At 32.8% G+C, this 26508-nt stretch overlaps 1 protein-coding gene across 3 annotated transcripts in view; it reads right to left on the bottom strand.

Moving 5' to 3' along the window:
- The window catches only part of LOC106470625 (catenin alpha-like), a 54790-nt gene extending 29332 nt beyond the window's left edge, over nt 1–25458 (bottom strand). Inside the window, exons 1-8 of one of the 3 annotated variants that reach the window (XM_022399252.1) lie at nt 25389–25458; nt 13016–13164; nt 11471–11660; nt 5515–5681; nt 4929–5048; nt 4347–4436; nt 3657–3839; nt 1352–1555 (exon numbers count right to left, since the gene is read on the bottom strand). In XM_022399252.1, coding sequence (XP_022254960.1) covers nt 1352–1555; nt 3657–3839; nt 4347–4436; nt 4929–5048; nt 5515–5681; nt 11471–11660; nt 13016–13123 — 1062 coding nt within the window. In that variant the 5' untranslated portion in view covers nt 13124–13164; nt 25389–25458. Of the gene's footprint in view, nt 1–1351; nt 1556–3656; nt 3840–4346; nt 4437–4928; nt 5049–5514; nt 5682–11470; nt 11661–13015; nt 13165–17140; nt 17642–25388 lie in introns of those variants that run through there. The other 2 variants (XM_022399254.1, XM_022399253.1) reach the window with 2 other exon arrangements.
- Between the last annotated feature and the right edge of the window lie 1050 nt (nt 25459–26508).

Here is a 26508-nt window from a genome sequence, read left to right on the forward strand (position 1 = left end):
GTATTTTGACATCACAAACATCTAATTTGAACCAGTGCTGCATTCAACATACCACGTGATAAACAAAAATTAATGTTTAGGTGTGTTTATTAATATTTACTTTTAAATTAAGAAATTAAATAATGTATAATACTCAAATTTGAATTATAATCTACAGTTTGATACCAAACTTATTGACATAAATAGTTGTTAAATAAAATGTTGAATGTAAGTCAATAAAAACAATGACATGGCCTTTGACCAGTAACCTGTAGTGATAGGGTTAAAGCAAGAAGAGTAGATGTTATAAATTTGCATTTTAGCTCGAGAATATCTAATATGTCTGTATGTAAATTCTTAGAAACTAAGAAAATAACATAGGGGTGGAAAGAAACTCTAAGTGGACAATTCAGAGCAAAGAAATTTCACGTGTTATGTGGAAGAGAAACTGAGAATATATTTCCTTTTGAAATTAAGAAATAAACCTATATATTAAAATTTGAATTATAAACTACATTTTCATGTCATGTTTATTGATATGCATTGATAATAAAGTAGTTTAATTAAATTCTGAATGTAACTCTGTAAAAACAAGGCCATGACAAGTGCACTTTGACCTATCCATACCTAGAGGGTTGAAGAACACAACTTACCACATAATGAACACACATACCCTTCCCAAGCAGGCATTAAGAATTTGGCTCAAAGACACAGCTTTATTGAACAAAAATCATAGAAACATTTTTAATTCCAAGGCAACAACAAAAAATTAAGAAGTACAAGATCATAAAGCCACTATGTATGACACTGATTATGCATACAGTTTTAAGGGCTTAATATATGTTCTCATAGAGAACTCCACTGATATATTTCCTTACTGAGGTGTAGTAGTTTGTACTTAAATATACACTGACTGTTTGTTGAGTAATATTTGTCACACTACTCTTAAATACATATTGTTGTAACATTATTGTTACTATAAATGTCAGTATTTATTGCTTCATTCCAGAGCAGATAATGGAATTAACTGGCAGACTGAAATTTGAGAATATTTTCATACATTCAAGTCATCACATCAACCTTTTGGTGCCTCACCAGTATTCAAGGATAACTGTAAGTATGAACTTACAAACAACAAATAATACATACATCAATGAGAAAGCAGTCACAATAACTGAAAATTTATTGTTGGATTTGCCAATGACTCTTACTATCTGTACAACAGTAGTTCTATTTTAAACATTCATCAATAAACTTTTTTTGTAAATAGCTCCCCAAGAAGTTTTAAGATGAAATATTGAGCAATGAACAAGTTTTTACTGTGAGAAAGAGGTTCTTTGTGTATCCACTTTACTAAACAATACACACTTACATTAGCCATATATTCAGAGAGCAGGTCTTGTAAAGCTTGTCGTACAGCATTACATTCTGCAACAATTCTTTCACGTCTGTCATCCCGAGTGCATGATGAATCAGCCATAAGAGCAGCCCCACTGATAATACTTTCAAGATGCTCCTCCAAACCTGGGCGTGTTCGAACTTCACTGTATGTCAAGGGGTCTAATATAACACTTTCCTGCAACATTTCAATTTAACAAAGTATTCTAACAACAAGTAAAGTAAATACAGAGTGCAGAACTGGATGAAAAGCAGGATGAGCTTAAAACATCACTTTACAGTAAAAAAAAAAATATATATATATATAAAAAGGGTTAATGAATCAACAGAAGGTAATCACATGAAGAAAAAAGTTTCAAAGATAAGTATTAAAGTTTCAATCACAGGTATAAATGAGTTTTAATGATAATGTTAAAATTTAAGAGAGGTCAACCATTAAGAAATATTTACAGCTGGTGGTTCATACTCTTGGTTAAAGAGAAGTCTCATAATTAAGAATATACACAAGAAAAAGCTATCTGTAAAGATGATAAATACAAACAAATGCACTTTTTTGTCATCTGATATAGGTTTAAACCTGTGTAATTAATATTAACTCTCTCTCTGTATTAAACTTCTAACTTATTACAGCTATTACCACTGTACATGGACAGGTTCTAAAGCCTATCTTTACTGCACATATGTATGTGTGTGTGTAGATTCAGAATTGAATGTAATACGGAAACATTAAATAATTGGGTATAAAATGTAAATATTATCAGGCTTTCTCCTTCAAGTGTATGAAAGTGAACTGCACCAGAGTATGGACAAATATTGATATTTCATACTGTGACTGGCTGTCATTCAACCAATCAGACAATAACATACCAGCAAAATGCCTTTAAAGTAGAAGCAGTCATACTATTCTTAGCAGTTGTGTGGAGAATGCACTTCATGACTCCTAGGACAGAAGTGCCACATGACAAACACATAAAAATCAAAATTTTGGCTGGTAAAGGACACAGATTGAAGTGAAATTTTCCACTTTCAATACCAGCTGTATAAAAACTCTAAAGAGGGCACATGAAACTAGTATTGTTGATTATAGAAATGGTCAAGGTAGAAAACCCAAACTCTTCAAAAGTGAGGTTAAGTGGAAACTGAAACGGTCAAACAGTAACCACATGTGTTAAATGATAATCTAGCAAATATCTTATCAATGTCCTAGCTTAAAGTACAGGTATCAATGTTACCTTTAAAACAGTAAGACACATATTAGCATTTGGCATCAATGGATGCATAGCTGTTCAGAAACCACTAAGTAGGAGAGATAACAAAACCAAAAGGTTGAAATGGGCACCAGACTTCAAAAGATGTGATAAGCATAGCTGTAGGATTTACTCTTTACACATGATGATAGTTTATTTGATGAGAAAGAGGAAAACAGTAACACAGTACAACATACTGGGGGATTGATACAAGTGTAGGCTGCATTTCAACCAATAGTTTTGGAAATCTACATAATATTGTATCACTCTAATTACTGACAAGTACAAGGAGATTATTATCCATTATGTAATTCCCTCAGGAACAAGAACTATTGGCTAGAGATTCATCTCAAATAAGGCAGTGATCCCAAGCATGCAGCAAATGTGGTGAAACAATACCTGGGTGAAAAGGCCAATGGAACACTTACAACCATAGACTGGCTATCAAAAATTCCTGACATAAATATTATTAAGGATGTGTGTATTAATATGGAAACTGAAAAGATCAAACAGTAAGTACAGAACTTCTTTGAATTGTGGGGCAATACAGGATTTTTGGAACAATATTTCATGATCATAAATTGGTAAGCTTATGGTAGTATAAAAACAAGAAGCACTACTCTGTTTCAAGCAAATACTAAATACTAGTTCTTTGTAAAACTTACTCACTTTTCTTTTGTATTTTCTATAATAATGTATTCTACTAATGATGAATGGAATATTTAGTTCAAATAATTCATTGTTTGTGACTCAAGTGTGTGTTTCATAATTAATTTGAATAGTGTGTATGTGTGTACATGTAAAAATGAATGTTGTGATATTCACTATTGTGAGGATCTTATGATTAAAATGTAACACAGTTACACACTGAAATGTATATATTATTTACATTTGAAAAGTTCTTATACTTGAAAGGTCTAGTCCTTAATTTACTGTACAATAATGAGATCGTATGATATTCTCAAACTAAAATTCAAACATAAAAAAATATTTGAAAAATGTCAAAGAAAAATTTGATTAATATAAACATACATCGAAATCATCAAGAGCTGCTGCAAGCTCACCAGCTCCTTTGTAAGGAGGTTCACTCAATGCACTTAGGACAGCTTTTCCTTGGGCAACATCACTAATTGTGGTGACAGCCTCACAAACCTGCTTGTAGATAAAGTCCCGATTCTCTCTGGCAGCAGAGAGTTCTGGATGTCTAACATACACCTATAAAAATGTAATAATAACACACTAACGTTTATAAAAGTACAATTTCCCAAACTCTTAGCATAAATGAATATATATACTTACAATTATGTTTTGCCAATTTAAAAAAATTAAAAACATAATTAAAACAGTAGTAAAAATCAGCAACTAATTATAATAATAAGCTTTTATAAAATAAATGCAATTTTCATGACTTATAATATAAATCTACCAGGTTCTGAAATTTTAATAGTCACTAGTAATTTGAATTTAAGTTCCTATTTTATGTTTTTATAAGAATAGTACATATCTATTTAATGTGTTTCATAAGGCAGTCACAAAACCAATGATGTAATAGGTAATATATCTAAGCAGAACTTCTAATGATGAGCAAATATATAATGCTACATTGCCAATATAACAATCCTTCACCATAATTTAAAAATATACCATTGCACACAGAACAAGCATTGAAAATATTATTAAAAGTTTACAAAATACCACTGATAATACAACACCAAGGTGTACCTTAGAAGCAGTTAGCAACATCATAGTGTTCTTCTTCAACACAGCTCGAGCTGCTGCAAGATCATCTTGTAGTTGTGGATTTTTAAGTTCCTGAAAACAACATAAAATAAGTATTATTCATTTTCTCTTCAAAATAAAGTTTCTTGGACACCAATGCACAATATGAGCTAATTAGTGTACAAAGTATTAATACTGGGATTGGAAAAAAATCAGTTCCTTTATGCAGTAAACAGGACTGGAATGAGGAATTTATTGCAATATTTACTATACTTTATACATGGTCGTGAGTGTGTTAATTATATTTTACTGTGAAAAACAAATACAAGAAAATGTGTTTCTTATAATGTAATTAATATATAGTCATATACATACTCACACAAATCATGCTTAAAAACAAGTTTTCCATTTTACTCTTTCAAGGCCACACTGGCCTACTTTTATGACCCTCAATTACATTTACCTTTTATTATTTGAGCAAAATATCTCTTGTGGTAAATCAAGTTTTTATTTAAGAGCTAACATTGTTCAACAGGGTAAAAAAAAGCTGATGATTAAATAACAGAATGTAAAACAGCAACTTACAGCCTGACGTTTTGCAGCTTGATGGATCAGTTCATTTGTATTTTTCCCAAACCTTCTAAACAATTCTATTAGTTCTGACTGGCTTGAGGCATTCTTGACTTTATCTAAGTCTCCTTCTACCTAATTAAGGGAGGAAAATGTATAGAGATTTTCTGATTTATGTAGTAGATAGCAAAATCTTACTTATCACAAAGAAATGATGCAGCATTGAGCACTTAATTTTAACTTGTTTGTAAATTTTGTTTGAAATGAAGTTGCCACTGCATTTTAAGTTTCTTTATCTTGCATAAAATATTCATGAAAACTTACATTATATGATATAAAATGATAAAACAAAAACAGTCAATGAAATTCAAATTATTTTTAGTACCTTATTTTTCATTCACAAAATATAAGCCCAGGAGCCATTTAATGGCATTACTGCAAGATAATATAGCACCACAAAACAGCTGCCTTTATTTCTTAACTGTTCTAGAATAGGTTTTCACAAGAAAAGTGCACTAAATGCACTTTTTATATTAAAACTTAACTATTAAAGATTCCAGTCAGGCATTCAATGCAAGCAAATCACAATTCTGTATCTTACTGTTTGCAAAGATTTCAGAAGTCTGTGAACATCCACCATATCAGCTAAAACCAGCAGTCGAGTGACAGCAGATAGGAGACTTCTTGCAGCTCGAACCATATTGCCTCTTTTAACAGAAGAATATGGGTCTTCGGCAAAGTCTTTTGCTGACCTGCTCATAATTTCTCCTACAAAGTAAGTGTTGTTTGTCCCAAAATGTTTGTATCAATATTATTTGTGTATTTTTAAATTTCTAATAACTTAACTTATATTGTTCTCATGAGTTAAAAAATTGTAATTACAGCTTCATTGCAGACAGATAGTTTTATTTTCTATAGTTAACAACTTAATGAGATAAAAACAATTTCCAGTTATATTATCAAAATGGGGAAATATTTAGTTTTAATGTTATTACACTTCTTTTACAGGGTAATTATAATACCATGAGAATAAGAAATACTTAAAATAATTTATCATAAAAGTGCATTAAATGGTACCAAAAGTTTTAATGTTAATGTATTCATTCTTAGAATTCCATCTCAGCCAAACACTTGGATAGCCTGTCATATATATATTCAAAAACAGTTCACTCCATTGACTGGATAGAATTGTCAAGTGCTACTTTCATTGTAAATATCACTACAAAGTTCTCAAGATACATTTTTTAATGCTAGTACTATAATTCTGAGCAATAAGTAGAAGATATTTCATGCTTATAAATTTTAGCAGTTAAAACAATAAATCGTTCAAATGCAACAAAGATTATTTTCACCAACAAATTCATGTTAACCTTACCTTACACAATATGTTGCATAAAAATAGAACATAAACATAATTTATACAGGGGTTCCCTCCCCTTCATTTTTACTAAATAATGGGGAAACATTTCATTTACTTTGCAACAGTACTAAAACTTGCTCTCAGTAATGTACTTGTATAGTCATTAGTCACTAAAGCAATCATGACATTTTTATTCAAGATAAAATAACCTTCATGCTTCAGCTTCAGAAACTGTCACCCCAAAACAAACCAAAGATACACCATTGAAATGAAACAAATGAACTGCTCCTTATTAATTACAATTAATTTACTCTTTGTGTATGTGTGTGTGTATATCACCACTTTACACAAAATTAAGCCTTATTAACTGCTCACCTTTTCCTAAGTCTGAACTCATAGTTTACATACAACTTGAAAAAACAACTTAATATGGATTTTGTAAAAGATTAGTAGAATTTCCTACAAATTTTTGACTCTTGATTGTTTATTTCAAATTTGTATGCTCTAAAATAAGTGAGTTATCATGGAAACTGACTTTTGTGGTTTTTAGTAGAACCTCTTATGATCTATACAAATTTTGTTCACCTACTAGCTTAAAGATAATAATAAATAAATTAAACAATTTTTTACACAGAAGGCTAGTACAAAAATGTTCAAGCAATTATTATTAACTGTTTTATTCAGTAGATTAGGAGTTCAGTCAAATAATAAAAATGTCAACTGAAATGTTTGCTGTTATTATAGAAAACTTTTAGTGTTTAAGTGGTTGTAATGTCAATATAAATTCTAAATGAAAATATAGATGATGCTTTTTTTTCTTTCCAGGTTATTTGCACAGTTACTAAAGGTCTGTTTGCACTAGCCATTTCTAACTCTGAGCAAATAGAATAGAATAGAGAATTTGATGGTCACCCTCATGATGCATATGTGGCCCCAAAGTGTGGTGTATGAATACTTTACAGTATCAGGATGTAAATGATGAACCTGTGGATCTACAGTCTAAAAGCTAACCAATGAGCCATATTTTGTCTCAAAAATCTAAATAAACCATACTAAAATCACAAAAGGAAAACTCAGAAGTTGCTAAACATTTCATTTCAAAAATCAAAATATAATACAATAAAAATATGATTTTCTTTTTTTTATTCAGATAATTTGCAGTTATACATGTTAAATTGCAATTTACCAAAGCTTTGAAGCTTTATACTTGGTCAATTTTGGCTAGGTTGATAGTTTGAGTAGTTTCCATTATCATGAAGTTCTTTTTTCTAAAGCCTAAACATGAAATAGTTTTAAGTTTGTTTCTCTACTAAATACAAAATTGTAGACAAATACTTGAATAGACATGTTTAAGCTACATAAATTCATAATCAAAGGACAATAACAAGAAGATTAGGAATAAGTTGAAACATTTATTTTAGTTATACATCAGGTTGCTTCAAAAAAAAAAAGTTTAAAAAAGTAATTTAAAAAAAATACAGAATACAGATGGGCATTATTAACCTGAATGGTCATACAGTGTGGATTTAAGAATAAGTATACCTGAGCAGAATCCATGTATGAGAGAAAGGCCGCTAAAAATAAGAAAAGTAGAAAAAGCTCCTACCCATTTATAGAGAAAACATGGAGCTCAAGATGGTGACATGAGGTAGACGGTAACCTGTACAGCAGGAAACAGCCAGACAATGAAAATAATGTAACATAAATGTAGGAGGAGTGGTCAACATGCTGGCATGAATGATATCCTCTAATGGACAAGGGAATCAGACAGCCAAGGTGACAAATTTGATGGGAGGAGACTTGCAATTGATGACAATCATCAGGAAACAGGGAAGAATAAGCCAAGCAAATAAGCTGGTAATTCCAACTCATAAAAGAAATAGGAGAAATATTATGGGAAAGAGAAGGATTTCAATGAATGAACAAATAGGAATGGGAACCACAGAAGAAAAGAGTGCAAGTTACATAATAGCAGACAGCCCAGACAGGACATAGGAGGAGATACAGATTGGAATGATGATAAAGGTGTGAAATAAAAGAGGGAAATTTGAGTAAAGCCAAAATTGCCCTCATATGGAGGCAATGTTTTGGGCAGAAAAGGATGACATAGGTCCTATGATATAATGTGTGAAAGACACTGTGAGTAAACAAATCTGAACATCGACATCCAAATGCCAAAAGGAGAAGGAAAAAGGTCTTTAAGGAGAGATGATATAAGGAACAGGATAACATGGGAGGAAGTGTGAGGGCAAGGAGGACAACATTCAGTTTCCAATCAGAAATAGTGGTAGGACGTGGAGGACAGCAAAGGCAGAAGGAATGAAACAATAGGGTGAGAATCAGTGAAGTGAAGACAGCAAAATCTTGTGAAACAAGGCTGTACGATAACTAGAAATGGTGGATACCAAAAGCTTCTTGTCAAAAATCCAGGTAAAGAAGTAAATCAAGTGCAAGAGAGTAGGACAGGATGGAGGAAAACCATGACAAGAAAACCAAAGGTGGTAGACATACCATTTACACTGGTAAATTGAGATGGAGGAACGTCAAACAGAATGGTAAATCAGGGAAGCAGCCTGCAGGGAAAGTCCAGCCCAAGGGACCAGACATGTAAAGACAGAGTGTTGAAATGGAATAAAGTAGCATGCCTGAATGATGTTGTCTGAGGAGGATTGGTGAAAGAGGAAAGAAGAAGAGAAGGTGTCAATAGGAATGGATGCAGAGGTGGAAACCATGACTTTGCTGGTCAAAGTGGTACAACTAATAAGATGTAACATGGAGTGGCTTGTATGACAGACAGGACATGAGGAAAAATACAGATGGGGGGGGGGATGTCAAAGGATGTGAAATTGGTGACCAAAATCTGGGAAGCTTGGATTTCAGTTGGGTGGCAAAAGCATTTAGTTTCGGAAGTACCCCAATTGAAACCCAGCCAGCTAAACACTAAAAAGTTATATGTGATCAGATACAGGTTACCTGGTATATGACTTGCCAATAAGTGACTGTTATGGCTGTGGAGGCAAAACAGGAGGTCCAATGTGTGGAAACAAAGAGACCTTCAATCACGTACCCCCTTGCCAAATGATGTATGAAACAACCACTGAGGCATAAGGATGTGAACCAAAGCCCAAGTGACACCAAGCAGTTCCAAAAGATTGATATGCAGAGATGAGTCATCGACAGACCAGTGGCCCAAAATCTCTTTAGCAGATATGCATCCCAACCCAAAAAAAGAAGCATCTGTGAAAAGGTGCACCTCTGGTTGCAGAGGAGGAAGAGGAACACCCAATGTGGTGTTATCTTGGTTCAACCACCAGGTGAAGTCCACATGAAGGGAAGGAGGGAGATGGATAAGGGCATCTAAAGAATTCCAAATGAGGTTCCACTAATCTTGTAAAGCCCACTAAAAAGAACAAATGTGGACTTGACGAGAGGAATGAAGACCTCCACAAAAGCCCATCTCTCCAAAAGAGATAAAACCTCTCACACAGTTGGAGAAGGGGATAATGGTGAGCCCAGCTGAGACAGAAATTGAAAAATACACAGAAATGAACAAGGTATTGAGTGGGGGAGAGGAAGGACTTCTCCACCTTGACTAGCCACCCTACCTGTGCAGCCTCTTGATGAAAAAACTCTTGAGTGTGAATGGAAGAGGTGGCAGGTGAAGGAGCTAGAAGCAGCCATACATCCATGTAATGTTTGAAACAAAAGCCCTAGGAATGGAGAAGATGGGCCTTGACAACCCGACAAAAAACATAAGTAGCCAAAGCTAGCCTGGACAGAAAACCCAAAACTGGTAGACGCAACTCTGATGGGCAAAACAAAAAATGCTGGGATGCTGGGGAGATGGGAATGTGGATGTAAGCATCCAATACATCTACCTTCATCATCCAAAAACCAGGAGTGAAAGCCCATCAAAGAGATATGTAGGACTTCATGGGGAATTGAGGATGGTTGACATATCAGTTCAAGAAAAAAGATATCTATGATGGGGCACCAGTCATCAGGCTTCTTGGGGACTATAAACAAATGAGAGTAGATACCTGGCTGAGATCTACCCATTCTACAGTGCCCTTGTGAAGAAGATCTAGAACCACCTCGGAAAGACACTGGCTGGAAATGGGAACCTGATATGGGATGAGGATACATGGGAGGAAGGTAATTGAAACATAGAATGACCCCTTCTGGAAGAAACCGCAGAACTATTCAAAAACCATAACAGTGAAACTTATTATTTTTCCAAAGTCAACGGACTGTATTTCAAATGTGTGGGCCTCAAACTTGAGGTGAGACTCAAAGAAATTCATTTCATTGGATGATCAATCTCCCAGTGAAGAAAGCCAAAAATCTTCCCACAGGGTACTGCGACCTGAAAATTGTGTAAATGTGCTCGTAGAACATATAATCTCTGAAGTGGGAAAAGAAAATACATAATGCAAAATGAATAACCAAACACAACTGTGTTGGCAGAAACAAATAAAAAGTTCTTGTAATAAGTTCCGTAACCAGGTAGAAATATAAAATAATTCCACTTCAGAATACTCAACAAGTTACAAATATCATAACTGTATAATAAAGAATAAACTTGCTGAGAAAAATGAATACACAGATATGGAAAAGAAAATGAAAATAAAACACTTGAAGAGAGCACAAACTAAACGATATAACATGAGCACTGCTAAATGAGAAGTGTTAGTACAGCAGAATTGAATAGAGTGAGCCACATGCATCAAGGGAATATGTCGCGCCCTTATTGGTGGAGGGTTATTGTATGATAACTTGCAGGGGAGATGCATTGTAATTAGTCAATTCAAAACAGGTGGGATTGGCATGGTTTGTGGCATGTGCAAAAACTTGTTTGCATATAGAGGGCAGCACTGAATGAGAATAGCTATTTATGTGAGATGAGGTAATGTACTGTATCAGAATTATAGTTTTATATGTTCTCAGGCATAAAATGTTGTTATGAGGTTGTTCTTTGTCATTGGTTTTTCAAGACTTTTCTTAGAAATTTCAAATGTTTAAAATACTTTTGCTTATCTTAATAGTAAAACAATTTAAATTTTGTCCTTTGAAAACCTAATTTATATTGTCACTTTCTTTTTACTAAAAATTTTCTTGGCTGTTCAAAGTTTAAAATCTGGAGTTCTTTACACAACAAATGAACTTATAAGAGGAAAGAAAAATAAACTTAAATTACCTGTTTTCTGTACTTCTTCAACAGCAGATAGCATTTCATGCTGGATATCAGGATTTTCACGAGCAATATCTTGCCCTTGCTGGATAAAATTTTCATTCGCTTTCTCAACTGCAGCTACTAAAATATGAGCCCGCTTGGAACGGCCCTTCTTCTTCTTGGAAGGTCCTTTAGTATTAACTAATGTTGTAACCTAAGCATTGAAACAGATCTTAGTTTATTCTATACAACTGACTGGCTGTTTGCTAGTCTCCTTTGTTTGTTTCTTATTTATGACAAAAAATAAAAATATATTTTAACAGCTACTCTTTCTCAATTACAGCATAAACGTAAAATTAATAAATTTTACATTATCAATACAGATTTTTCATTATTGCTTAAAAATTTACAAAAAAGGTTTATATATTAATATTCACAAAAGTTACAAGTTCAGCCTAACAATATTAGATGAGTTAAATTGTTTATGGTGCTTATCAAAGACTACATATATTCTGTTTGGCTGATTTGGTCAAGTCAGAGAATTTGAGATTTTAGCAAAATTCAATATAGTATAAAAGTCATGTGCTTCATTATACATACAGTAACTTCATGTATTTTACAAGTAGCATTCCACTGGTGTGGATGATAATTATTCAGTGAGTCACTTCCTCTAATCTAAAATTAAAAGATTAATGTTGAGAATGAAAAGTTAGAAAAAAAAAGGTGGAAACAGCAGCAAAATCCTAATTAGTTTTGGGAAAAATTGAAAAGAATTAGTATTCAACTGGTTCACTACAGTACAAAAATAAATAATGGAACAAAAAAGAAGCCTATATTAAAAACCTACAAAAAGAAATATTTATTAAACTTATCATTATGGGGATTTTGAATGAACATACACAAAATTCTAAAACTAAATGTGTTTAAAATACTTATGCTATCAAACCCCATAGTCTTTTAATGCTAGCTGTCAGCCAAATAGTTTTTATCAGAGGCGTTGGAACCAGGCATGCCCCCATACCCCCCCCCCCCTAGAATGAGCAGATTTTAACAGCTCCTTATGCTTTCAATCTCATATTGTAAAATCTGCACGTCTAACCAAGCACCCCCACTTTGAAACTCCTTCCTACACCATTATTTATTGTACAATTTAAATATTGTTCCTGTTTTTACATATATATCTTTTGCATTAGTTTCCATTTTTTCTTACCCAATTTAATTGTATCTGGACTTTATTTTCTATGGTTTGGCTATAACAGAAGTTGCATCATCATTGGACTAACTGCTAAAGTTTTCAATATTTTGGTGTCAACCTTAAATGTCTTTCAAAAAAGAAAAATAATATAAATACTGTCATCACATGCTACAAATTGCTTTGTTTTGGTTCAAGCTCAGTTATACCAAACTTTCTACTTCATTATCAAAATAGATGGTAAGTAGGTAATTTTTCTTCATACTGTATAACTGAGCTAGTATAATTCCCATTTATATCAGTTTTTGAGATAGAATTGTGTGAAATATTTGAATAAGTTAAATAAGATGTTAGAAGATACATGTATGAACACATACCTGAATAACTAAAGGCTCCAAGGTTTTTTCAACTGAACGAGTACATATTTCCAGGTTTTTGGGATCCCACTTCAGTGAAACCCCACCTAAAAGCCCATCGTTAGTCATAGTGAAGTATCTTGAATTCAATTAACCCTGATAACCGTTTTCTGGAAAATAATAATCACTAATGTATTAATACATGCATCCTAAATATTAAAAAATCACAAACATAAATATGTATACACTATATTCATTTTTACATTACAGCAGTTTTCAAACCCCTTAAGTCTTCTTAACTCTTTCACTGCCATGGGTACATATACATCCCTCTGAGACCACTAGAGCACACATCCCTCTGAGACCATTGACATGTTTTTTAGGAATTTCGTACCTCCATGAAGAAATTCCCCTTTGTACTTCTCATAGTTTACCGATATTAAGTTTAAGATATAATTTAGTATTTCATTGTGTGTTGTTTCGTTTTTTGTTCTATATCTTAAAATGAACCTGGAAAAAAAAAAGGCAATGAAATTTAAAGCTAATGGTTTATTATTTACCCATGTTAATAAAACAACAAATAATTTATTGTTCTTGCATTTCATATATCAATACCTCTTCTTTAGCAATTTTTTTTTCCTAATTATGTGAGCAAGATATATGAGTTGGTATAAAACTTTATAAAAGGTACCACACATAATTTATCATGATCTATAATTAAACTATCAAATCATATAATGACTGGTAAAAATCTTCCTGTACAAGAGGTTCAGTATGTTATATAAAAATGATTTTTAATATAAAAATCAGAAAGCCATGTAAAAACCACAACCAATACATAGTCATGGTGGAATAGCATGTATCAGAACTACATCTGGTGATTGTTTGGATTTTTCATAGATAGAGTGATGCCACTAGAAATTAATCACTTTTAGGAAGGATATATATTTCCAATGCAAAATATTCCTACATCTAGTTCATAAAATGTATTCAGATCAATGACTTAGAATTTCCAAATGGGGATATACTTAATGGCATTGGAAAACAAAAGAGTATGGATCAAGTGGGGACATCATCATGACCATCCAGAAAGAGACCGGCAACAAGTTGTATCCCAACTGCAAAGTGCAACATCTTGTATATATACGAGAATCATCAAACACACTGATCAGAGACAAAAGCCATCCTTGTGGTGTAGGAAACAGCACGCAACATAATCAAGAAGGATATCCTTCTGGAAATGAGGGCAACAGGGTTGGGTTCACCAGGATAAAGCTCCCAGTCATATCTCCTGTTTAATTATTGTATACTTCAAGAAGCTGGAGAATGAAATGGGTATTCATGGTATTCCATATAGATGCATACCAGTCAATTTGCCAGATGTGGTGCCTATGTATTTCTTTGTGAACATAATGTTGAAATGGGCACTGGGGAACAGTCATCCTCGTACATACGATGGATTATGGCTTTTTTGCAGGGAGATGTGGTGAACTTTGGGAATGACAATCTTACAACAAAGCCTTTTGCTTTGGAAACTACACTGCAGGGCTGTTGTTAAGATACATGATTATCAAACAGAGCATGATCAGATGTACTGACATGGCCTGTAATGACATAGTGAGGCTTCAAAATTGTTTTAATATAACAATCTCTGTATAATTAACAATATACAAAGCATATTGAAGTCACTCACTTACTCATAAAAATAACCACCCAAAACATGAAATCAAACTATACAAGATAAAATAACAAACTAAGTAACAAAAGGTCATTCAGTTAATCCCAGTTACCTCAGAGCTAAAGATTTATATTTTTTATTCCTATCCCTTCAAATCCATAGAACTCTCCATCAAATTTTTAAATACTATAAATTAGCTTCATAAACACATTATCAGGTAGAATTCAGGTAGTGTAATCCACACCAGAGTGCTAACATTTTTTATGTAGAGAAATAGCCAGTACCCAGTGAAAATTATTTAATTCCTCAGTGTTTCACCTTACAGCTTTATCAAGAGGTAAACACCCTACTGCACACAAGCTCAAGCTCAGTAGGGTACCTACCTCTTAATAAAACCAAAAGATGAAAAAATGAGGAATTTTCACTGGGTACTGTCTATTTCTCTTTATAAAACATCATCAGGTAAACCAATCCATAAATTTATAATTGCTAACCAAACAAAAATCCTGGAAGCCAAAGAACAGGTCTGCATATACAGTAAACTTCCAAGCTTTACACCTATTACTCCTACTACTCAGATTAATATTTCCAACATTTTCTTAAACCATGAAACAGCAACTCACAGGAAGACTGTTTGAAACCCTAAACAGTTATGAACATCTGAATCAAAGCTTTTTAAATTTTCTGTACTGTAGAGTACGTAGCCCTAACACTAATCCCCTCTTTCTGGATTAAATGACTCAAATCAGGTTTCATTCAAGCAACCCATTTTTGCACTCTTAACAACATGTTTAAATCCTTACTATAGTAAATGGATCAACACTGCCACATTACTCCACATGAGGCTTTATTAGTCTTCTACGTGGTTTCAATAACTTTCTTATTCTTAAATTTACAATTTCTAAGCACTCAGCAGAAGACATTATCATGTTATCAACAACAAAACCACATCTTTCACTATTACACAATACCCATGTACTTCTGACACAAAAAGTCCTTTCTGAGTATCAATAGCCCAAACATGTAGCTTTATACTTCTTAATCTTCAAACACATCTTCCACACTAACCATTCCTTCAGACTGTCTTTTGACTAGAGAAGCATTCTCAAAAGAATTAACTCTTCCCAACATTTTAGTATCATCAGGAAATTTAGAAATATTACTGTCCAAGTAGGCACCAAAAGAATTAACATAAACAGTGATCAGCAAAGGTCCCACTAGTCATATTCTACAAGACAGAAAAATGTTCATATATCATCACTCTTTGCTTTCTACTACTTGGACAATTTTATATACTCTTAACTTTTAAACTAATCTCAGAAGCCTCCAATTTGATAATTTGTGAGGCATCTTATAAAAGAACTCCTGTAAAGGTCTATAAAAGCAACCACATGCTCATTCAGAAAAAGTCAAATCCCTATGAAATTCTCCAAGGGAACTGGAAAGGTAAGAAAACACTTTTCTGAAACAACTTGTCATGGTGTATCCTCTTCTACAAGTTTGGAAGCTGGAGGTTAAGGTTTCCTTCAAAGAGTCTTGAATAATTTGTTCAGAGCCTCCAGCTCTACTAACATGAATTCATCTTCCAACTCACATTCTTGTTGTGTAGATCAAACCTTAATCACTGGTTGAAGTTGAGCAACAAGATAACCTGTTGTAAAAAATCCTTACTTTATATAATAAAATTTGGGTTTGAAATCTACAAGTCAACTCAACATATGATAGGTCAGGCATTCAAGTGATACAAGTTAAAAAATCACAACTAATCAGGCCATAACTCAACACTTTCAAGGGAAAAGTTGCCTGGACAATATGAAGCATAAGTACCATGTATCACAGTGTTAATGGTATATGCACTCACAATTATATTGTAAGAATTTATCTGTCCCAATCACTAGTGAAGACAAAATCCACATAACTTCTATGTAACAGTGTAAATACAATTATATTAGCCAGACCACACCAGCCCATGGCAATGGCTTAATAGTCAGCAATTTACCTCACATAAAGATGAGTGAGTTATCCTACCATTGTCTGGTTATCCAAGAGGCAAAGCTCCAATGGAGATAAACTGAATATAAACACCTTACATCAGTAGCTAAAAATAAAATTAAGCTAATTTCTTTACAACAGTGACTAGTTTTAATCTGAAAGTTTTATAAACTTACTATTCATAACCTTTAACCTGTTTTTTTTATATAAGTCAAACATAATCCAAACAAATACATAATGTCTGAATTCAAACTTATATTACATCACAACACCACAAATAAATGTGCAACCACAAAATTCAAGTATGACTACCCAGTTTAGAAATAATATGAAAATAAGACATTCAGTAATAATTGAAAAATCAGGAAATAATTCAATCATGCAAATAATACATATTTCCAAATCAAACTACTCAAAAACAATAGGTGCACTGTTGTTGTTTTTTCATTCTTGTCAAATAGTAATCATGATCTCACCTTATAAGTACTAAGTCACGTAATCTTTGTATATCCCAGATGCATTAAATGCAAGATATTTCTCCACCAACAAAAACAAAGCATCCATCATATTTCTTAGTTGGCAAGGTGCAGATTTTAAAGCAACACTATTTTTCTCTCAGTGGAAAATCAAATGCATATATATATATGAATACTGCACTTTGGAATCAAACCAAAATTTTCCTTTACCAGCTTTTTGAAAATACAAAGCACTTCATTTTTCTTCTAAATGAAGTTCAAGAAAACTGAAACCAAACATCAATTTCTCTAGGATCTCTAATAAAAATCTCAGCTGTCCTAGTTGTGTGTCTAACGAGCTTCACACACACAGCTATGCAGAAATGATGCTACAACTCAGCAAAAAACATCAGATCATCTCACTATTAAGTGTTATATGATAGCTCCTTTTAGTTACCGAATTTTAACCAACTATTACTGCACATTACTGTTCCCTTATCTTGCTCCTCACAACCAGTCAGATATGTATAGGGATAAAGCTATCACTTAAAGATTTGCCAAAAATTAAAAAAGTATACATTTTGTAAGTGAAAAATATATCAAATTCACAAAATTATGAAGCATGTAATGCATTAGCAGAAGTAAAACAGAAATTAGACATAATTAGAAGGATTTTTGAAAGACTAGCATTTAGAAATATTTTAGTAACTTTTAATTACCTTTCAGTAATGTAAGTTTTAGTTTTTAGGCTAATTTCATTTAATGTTTAAGTTGAGTGTTAGTCTTTTGATATTTTGGTAATCTCCTCTTTAACTGTAGCAAGTGTAGCTTATTCTTTTTATTTGTATTATCATCACCAAAGTTGTGATTTGGACCTTGCTTTGTGTAAAAGTAATGGTAAACTGGAATAGCAGCTTCAGTTAATTATTCTTCAGGATTCTTTTTCATATTAAGGTTTTACAGTGATAGTTTAACTGACAGGGTAAGACACACTGAACTTATAAAGAGCTTTTAAGTAAAGTCTTCATTTTGCTCTTATCATTTTGATACATTAAACACTTGCCCTTGTTTTCGTCTGTATTGTTTTATTGTAATTGTTTTTTATGAATAAACATTTATGTACATGTGAAACTACCAGTGTCAAGTATTTCTTCCAGACAATACCAGTTATAGATTGGAGAGATCATTATACCCTGTAGTCCAGTATTCTCTGAACCTCCAGTTAGTGGGTGTAGCTGACTTCTCTGCAAAAAAAAAACGTTTTGCTGGGAACACCACAATTTTTGATATTTTAATCTTCACTAATTTGTATTTAATTGTTTCTTTCATATGTGTGTTAATGGAAACAGTATATATTATGAACATATAGAACAGAGTATTATTTGAGGTTGAATAATAGTATACAGTGAGAATGTTTCACTGTAGCTTTTTTGCAATACTTTCATTACAGACATGTGGAATTATAAAATAACAGTTATAAAAATAATCTTATAATACCAGTTAAGCAACCATGTGTGCATATAAATATATTGCACTTTAACTATGTATGAGACACTGGTGTATAAACAGCCAAGATATTTATCTAAAGGTGCAACTTCATGTTGAGATAATGCAGAAAAAAATATTGAATCTCTGTGAAAAGTCATCACTCTACACTAAACTGTAAAGAAAATTAATGACAGATCATTAACTCATGGTATTGACTTCATAATGAGCTGAAAGTAAATTTAGGAAACAAGTGGTGCCATACGGTCAGAATAAAAGATATCAATAAGCACATGGGAAGTAACATTTGCATTCAACTTTAACTGTGAATTGTAAGCATCAGTAACCTTGAGTTGTTGGGTTCATGAGAACAAGAGCTCTTGAACAGCACTTATGTTCTCAATTTGTTTGCTGGGTGAATGTTAGCCAAGTGCTGCACACTAATAAGTAAGATAAATTCTCTATGAAAGCTGGGTAAATCAACAATTTCATGGAAAAAAAAAACTTTATGACATGAACTAGATTAAGTAAGTGAATTGTAATTATTATCAATTTTATGTCATTCAGAAATCAGAATTAGGGTAAGGATTAATAAAATAATATTACTGATTTATTTTTAACAATATTTATTATTATTATCTGAATTAACTTTACTATTACTCAAAAAAATTGGAAAATCAGCAAGCTAGCCTTCTTGTTCCCAGAATAGGACAAGTAACCACAGCATCAATGGAAGAAAAACACATTAGTAATTCTATTAAATTATGAGTGAAAGCAAAAGATAATACGTAATAATGTTTCAACCACACTACATCTACTACAATTTCTCTTCATAAAGTTCCTGACTGGTCATTTGTGGTGTCCATTCAAACACAGAATTGCCACTAATAGCTTCTGCAATGACTTTCAGCATTGCATTGTATCCAGAATCTCAACATTTAATGAATGGACTTAATTTCATAGGTTGGTAAAATAAATTAACAGTGTTTCTGCACCATTTATCCAGATGCTGGTCTACAAAGAAGTTATACTTTTGCAGTATCTTACCATATGCACAACTATACTTTTCAGCCATTTTAGTGAGACATGGTTCACTACAAAGGAGAACCTCCTTCCATACAAATAGGGGCAGTAACGTTTTACAAGCACTACAACTGCAAACAGTTCCACCTTTGTTGTACAGAATTGGCATTCAAGAGTGGTTAGCATGTGACTTTGCCTGTCATTATACACTCCATACCATAATTATCCTGGGACAAAACTACTCACACCAGGATGAAAGCACGTTCTGACAAATATAAAACAGCACAAACATGACCTTCATAAGATCAGTGGGGGACACTTAATCTCTATCACTATGGGACCAAGAAACTTCACTCCTGCATACATTCTTAGTTATAATTTCAAGTTTACATTCTTAATTTGCTGGTATATCATTCTCAGCAGTGGTCTGAAACATATGACCAAAAAATAATATATCATCCACATATACAAAACATCTCTCCCGTTCCAGCTCTCTGCATGTAAGCTCCACCATCCTCTCAGAAGTGACAGGTGCATTACACAGACTGAATAAATGTGGATTTCATAATCCTTTCCAGGTATTGAAACCAGTCTTAAATCCACTTTCATCAAACATTTCAACTTTCCAGAAACCAGATCTAATGTATTTAATCAAATATACCTCCCTATGCACCTAGAAAATTCATATATCCATGGTAGTAGAAAGGAATTGATATGCATTACAATGTTCACCCATCTAAAGTCATCTCCATAGAATCTTGTTCTTTACTTCATTCTCACAATCACTACTGCAAATGACCAAATTCCAGAACAGGTACTTCGAGGAATCAACCTGCACTGTATTTGATTACTGCTACTCAGCTGGTTTGTGCCACTTTTACCTCTGTTACCATGTCAACGATCATTCTAGTTGGGAGCTGAATAGCAGGATGTTCATAATTACATACTAACACAGATATAACAAAAGCAGTTGGACAGTATCACTACTATTCTTAAGCTCAATCTGGTAGGCACTGGATGGTTTTACTATTAATTTGTTGCATAAACGAAACTGGCAGTTAATTTCCACTGATAAGATGATATCAGAGACATGACTCACCACTCACTTCTAACTTGTAATCATTTGCCAAATTGAAATTTGTGCATTCTCACATTCTATGCATACGAAGCCAAGTTCTTGTGGAGCTCTCACCTTCAAATTTTGAATTCAGCCTCATGAATCATTCAATGGCATTTGTGTCCCAGTTATCAAGTTACTCCTCACCCAAATTTATATCATATAAATATATCATAAGGCTTTGCCAGCCAAAAAGTCTTAAAAAAATAGAAACTTTACTAAGCATAAGCTTTCAAGCTGATAACAGCCCTTCTTCAGAGGCATAAATAAATAAAAAAAGACTCTTTACTACCAAACATCTGCTGGATGCTGGTAAAATGTTGACTTCCCTGCCTAATGGTACAACAGTACTTCATAGTGAGCTTCATCTTCCATTTGCATCTCATCACACTACATGTTCACAGATGGCTAGAATTGGAGCTTGGTGATATGTGAACTAGTTAGCAAGTGTCTTAAGAGCCCATAGAGACAACCCCATTAGGTTCAGGCTGTTTGTGACCACCATTGCCCTATTTTTTCACCCTTCTACTCCTGCATGAAAGAAGTAATGATTAGAAATCAAGTAACAACAGCCTATATTTCTTCTTGCTACCTACCAACCTCTTGTTTCAAGGGTAGATCAAGAACATGGACATAGTTTTCACTATTGCTAGCAAAAGCTCTTCATCTAAGAGTGCCTCTCCTGTTACCTAATCGTGTTTTTTACCTCAAATGCAGCTTCTTCATCTCCACTGCAAGTTCTATGTGGTTCTAAAAAGTTACATTACATACTGATAATATTTTACCAACTTTACTACACCAGAAAACCAAATGAAAAAAGAAGCACATTCAAAATAAATTATGGAATAAGCAAATTCTGGTCATGGTTATAAAATGTAGCTTGGTAACTTAGTTTGTGGTGTTCAGGTACAATGATACCTGTTATAAAAGTATCAGGTATTCACAAAATTCAGGTTTGAGAAATGTTATGCAAATAATAAAATGAGCTTTGAAAGACAAATGAAAAAACAAGAAACACAAGAAACTAAATAAAAACTTTTATTTAGTATTACAATGTAAACCATAGTTTAATGTCAGCTTCAGGATTATGTTGTAACTCTGATCAGCTTCTGGAGTAATGAGAAGGTTTCACGAATATCCAAACAGAAATAAACATATTTAAGATAGATAAACCCCACCTCATGTTAACTTGTATAAATTTCTGTACTACACCTTAATATGTATGACCCCATTCCACAAAAGGTCAAAAAAGTGTAAGCTCATTGAAAAAGTGCTGTTGTATGTAACCTTTACCTGCATTACAGAATTAGTACAAGTTTACACCATCCATACTTCTAGTTCACATGGATGATACAAATTACACACAGAACACAAATACTTGAATATATCTGACTAAACATATATTCTTTACAAGTTATGGAAAGGTAAAATATGATTATATTTATAATCACACACTTAGCATAAATAAATACCAGCTGTGAAGTATCTATCCAACAAACCAACTGATCACGTTTCTCTGTAATAACATAAGCTGCAGAAAACATTTGATCCTTCAAGGCAATCTTTGCACACCCACCCTAAAAAAAGTAAAAATTTAAACCTACCATTTACTTGTGAGGAAACTAACGATTTCCCTATCACACTCCTATCGTTATTTATACCATTTACATTTTTGCTTATTTTGCACATCAACAATATGAAAAACATCTTTCTCACAATTTCTAACTTCTGAACAATGAAAAGTTGATTCTGTAACAGGTCTATGTTATAAGAGGTGTAGATGTCTTAAGCCAGTATTTCTTAACATTTCATCAAAGTAAAACTGTCTTAACTAAAGATGACTACTACCCTGTTAGAATTTATAATTGTGTTCCCTTATCCTAGCATACTCACCTTTAATAAGTACTAAAAGATGGTTCATAATTACAATCAATTCCCACCTTAATCAGATTTCCTCTAACTATTGTTTTGTTCAAAAGAAAACAATTTCAGAGATCTTAACATATCCTCATATGATAACCTTTTCATCCCAGGTATCATCCTCTGAATCCTTTCAAATAATTCAATGATGTTCTAAGGTAAGGAGGCCAAGACTGAACACAACCTCTTTATATTTCTACAGAAACAAACTAAAATCCTAATTGTCCTACAATTTGTAACAGCATACTGCTTAAATGGCTTAAAAGATTGACCCAAAAGAACACCAATATCCTTAACTTCCATAACTTTGCTAACAATGAAACTGTTTCCCTTGAAGAAGAGTTAGTGGGGATCTGAATGAGGTTTTCAAGATTATTAAAGGAACTGACAGAATTGATGCATCATCTTTTTTTCATATTTAATGGTATGAATGGTAGGAAAAGTGGACAAATATAAATTCCGGCAGGGTAGGAGTAATTTTCAGCTAAAACAATCTTTATTTTTCTAAAAGGGTGGTTAGCCTTTGGAATGGGTTGCTTTGAGATGTGGTGAAGTTAAAGAAGTTTGAAGGAAGGCTTGATAAATATTTTAATAACCAGGGTTAAATTTGAGTAATTTTTTAAGTGGATAGGACAACCTCGTCATCTTTAAATGTTCAGTTGTGCTATGTAGCCTTTATTACCTGATAAATAATTTCTCATATCTTCCATCACTAACATCATTAGCTTTGACAAGCACTACAAAAATAGTATTCTTATTTTAGTTCTTATACCAAACTTTCTTTGCATCATCATGAATGTTATTAAATGGTCAGCAAATTCTAGTCTTAGAACTGATCATGTGCTCAACATAATACAACATACTGACAACAAGGTACCATTTAGTTCTTTAAGGCTGTCCTTGAACATCCATGCTAAATTTTTAGGAAATCATTGACTGCTCTTTTAAATTCCTGGATAATCCACCTATTAATATCTGCCTTATTTTTTTAGTAAGTGAATGATGACAGTTATGGATTGTTTTACATTTTTGTTGGATAATTATATAAATGTGAGAGGTTCATCATTGATGTTTGGTTAAAGTTTTAGTTGCTTGTAGAATAGAGTTGGCCTTGAAGACTTGAATGAATCATTTTCTGTCACCTTGCTTGTTCTGTCACCATCATAAAATATGCTATTAACAAGATCAGAACAAATTAATACATTTGGAAACAAAAAATAATACTTTTAATTTCATTACAGAAATAATTCAAATAATTTAAAAAAATTCTGCCTTCTTTTATACTACTGGCAGTTTTTTTGTTTTGATTTTAGTCTTCTTTTTTTTCCATAAAACACACACACCTTGAAATATTTATGTATTAATGAAATTCTGGGTAACTCTATATAGTTTTCAATAAGTATATATATTAAGTACAAAGTCAAAGGATGAGCACAAAACATTATTATTAATAGTAGAGCAGTACTACTTGAAAACAAAGTATACAACTCCAAGTTAAAATATACATTAGAGTTTGACTTAAATCAACCTGTATCAATATTTGTGATTGTATTGGCTTGTTAAAAGTTATTGTCTTAAAACAAAATAACTGTATGTAAAGAGGCCTTCTTGCCTATTAAGGATGTCCCGACTTACCCCACAAACAGAAAACTAATCACTAATTTGAACCCTGACTTCACAAATACTCATTAAACCTTTTCTTGATGGTGAAAGTTGCAGTCTCAACCACTTTAGATAACAACTTGTTACACAGATTTACCACCCTAATGAAGAAATAAAACTGCTTCAACTGAAGAAGTGTCCAACCTTTCCAAATATTAAACTTATAACCACTTGTTCTATTGACCTCAGAATTTAACATAAAAAATATCTGTTAACTCAATCTTATCAATTCCCTTTATAATTGTGAATACTACCTAGATCATCTGTGATCTCAGTAACATAATTGGGAAAATTGTACTATTACTAGTAGTATACTCATGCTACTTTTCTAGTAAATTAGTATCAATATTGAGAACATAATGCAACAACTCTCAATAATTTGATCAGTTACTACTACTACTAGTATTGTCATTGTTAACTGTAATTACATTTACACAAAATTACACATTTTCAGCTTACATTTTGTCTTAACGTTTTTAAATTAAACTGTTTTTTTTTGTTTTTTTTGAGGTATACAGAAGTAATTACTAATCTACTCATGTATTATGTAATGTGTCAGTGGTTCCCAAACTGAGGTTTGCAATATGGTCTCAGGAATGACTCAGTACACGGTGGAACATTTTCTGTAACTTACTGTAAAGTGCAAGTTTAACAGTAAAACTTCACTGATTCTGAATGAAGAAATGGCTGCACACCATTCTTTATGTTTAAGTCTAGTTAAATTTTCTTCAACGAACAATCTGCGATGAAAGTAATGTACCTCAGGGTGGCTATTAAGGTATTATTTAAATTTCTATTAAATCATACCTCTACTCTCGTAGTAGTACCACTACAAACAATCAGTACTACTACTGGAGCTACCTCAAAGTCAAACAGAATCTTGGGCTGCCAGTCTAAAGCTAAAAAAAGTTTGAGAATCCCTGTAGTAAATTACATGTGATGTTCTCCAAATATAAGCATTTCTCTTTTTCATTCTAATATCAAATATAAACAAAATAATTCACCCCTTAAATATAAAAAAGCAAACCTGAAGACACTGACAAAACAAAATTCCCAACTTACGTTATCGTACCTATCCAATCAAATACTGTAAATCCTAGCCCTCAATGAAACACAAAATGGCGAAAATTGAAACAGAAATACAATTTTTAACTTTTAAACCGATTCGGTTATCACCTATTCCTCACTATTGCAAGTATAAAATGTCTTAAAATTCACACACTAGTGCTATTTTATTTGTATTGTTATATTAATGAGATGCATAGCGTAAAATGAATTACTACACAAGTGGTATTTTCTCTATGTTGCTATAATATTATTGAAATGCCATAGGGTAAAATCATCAAGCAGTGGTACATTCCCATTTAAACTGATTTCCTGTTCAGATAAGGTTAGTAGACCCAATAAATACAAAAACATCAGAAAATACATTAAAAAGCTAATATCAATTTCTCTGACTGAAATAGAAAAAAGAAATACACTAAATACAATATAAAACAAAGTGAAAATTATCTTTATTCACTTTCAACAAAGTCAAAGATGAGTACACGAAGACGCCAGACAACATTTCTCTCTGGTAACGGCATGGAAAGATCTTATCAATGAAGGTGCTGACCTTTGTCCACTCACTCGTTTTTATTGCATTTTGTATCGAATAAAGATTGTTTCACAGTGTTTATATTGTGTCCAGTTTCATTCTTTAATCTAAGACAGAATCAAATTAATTCAATTTAAACCAGCAAAATATTTACTGCTCGAACCTTCTATTATGCTTCGGCCAGATTAGTCGAAAATGAAATCAATATAACTGAAATTACCACCGAGTAGATAGAAAAGAGGAGCTTTGACGTCGTGACCAGGATTTGTTTCTGCAGAATTTTATGTTTTCCCCTTGATAACTGCATTCCATTGTGCCCTTATAAAACATTTGTGTTATTAAGCATAATAAGGCTCCAATCTTGAAGAAATGGCATTTTTCACAATTCAAAGAATTCTCATTGCAGCTGCAGACTCAGGAAAGATAACTGCCAGTATCTCATGCAACAAGACCTTTCCATCAAGTTCTGACTCCCCCCCTTAAGGGTCAACTCAGTGCATAGCAGAGATGGACAATTAAGGGTCACCACGGTAATTTTTTGTAGACTCTACAGGAGTTCCAGATATTTGTTGACCAAAGTAGGCC

This window comes from Limulus polyphemus, unplaced genomic scaffold (genome assembly GCF_000517525.1).
Source record: "Limulus polyphemus unplaced genomic scaffold, Limulus_polyphemus-2.1.2 Scaffold4124, whole genome shotgun sequence".
NCBI classification, from domain to species: Eukaryota; Metazoa; Arthropoda; class Merostomata; order Xiphosura; family Limulidae; genus Limulus; species Limulus polyphemus.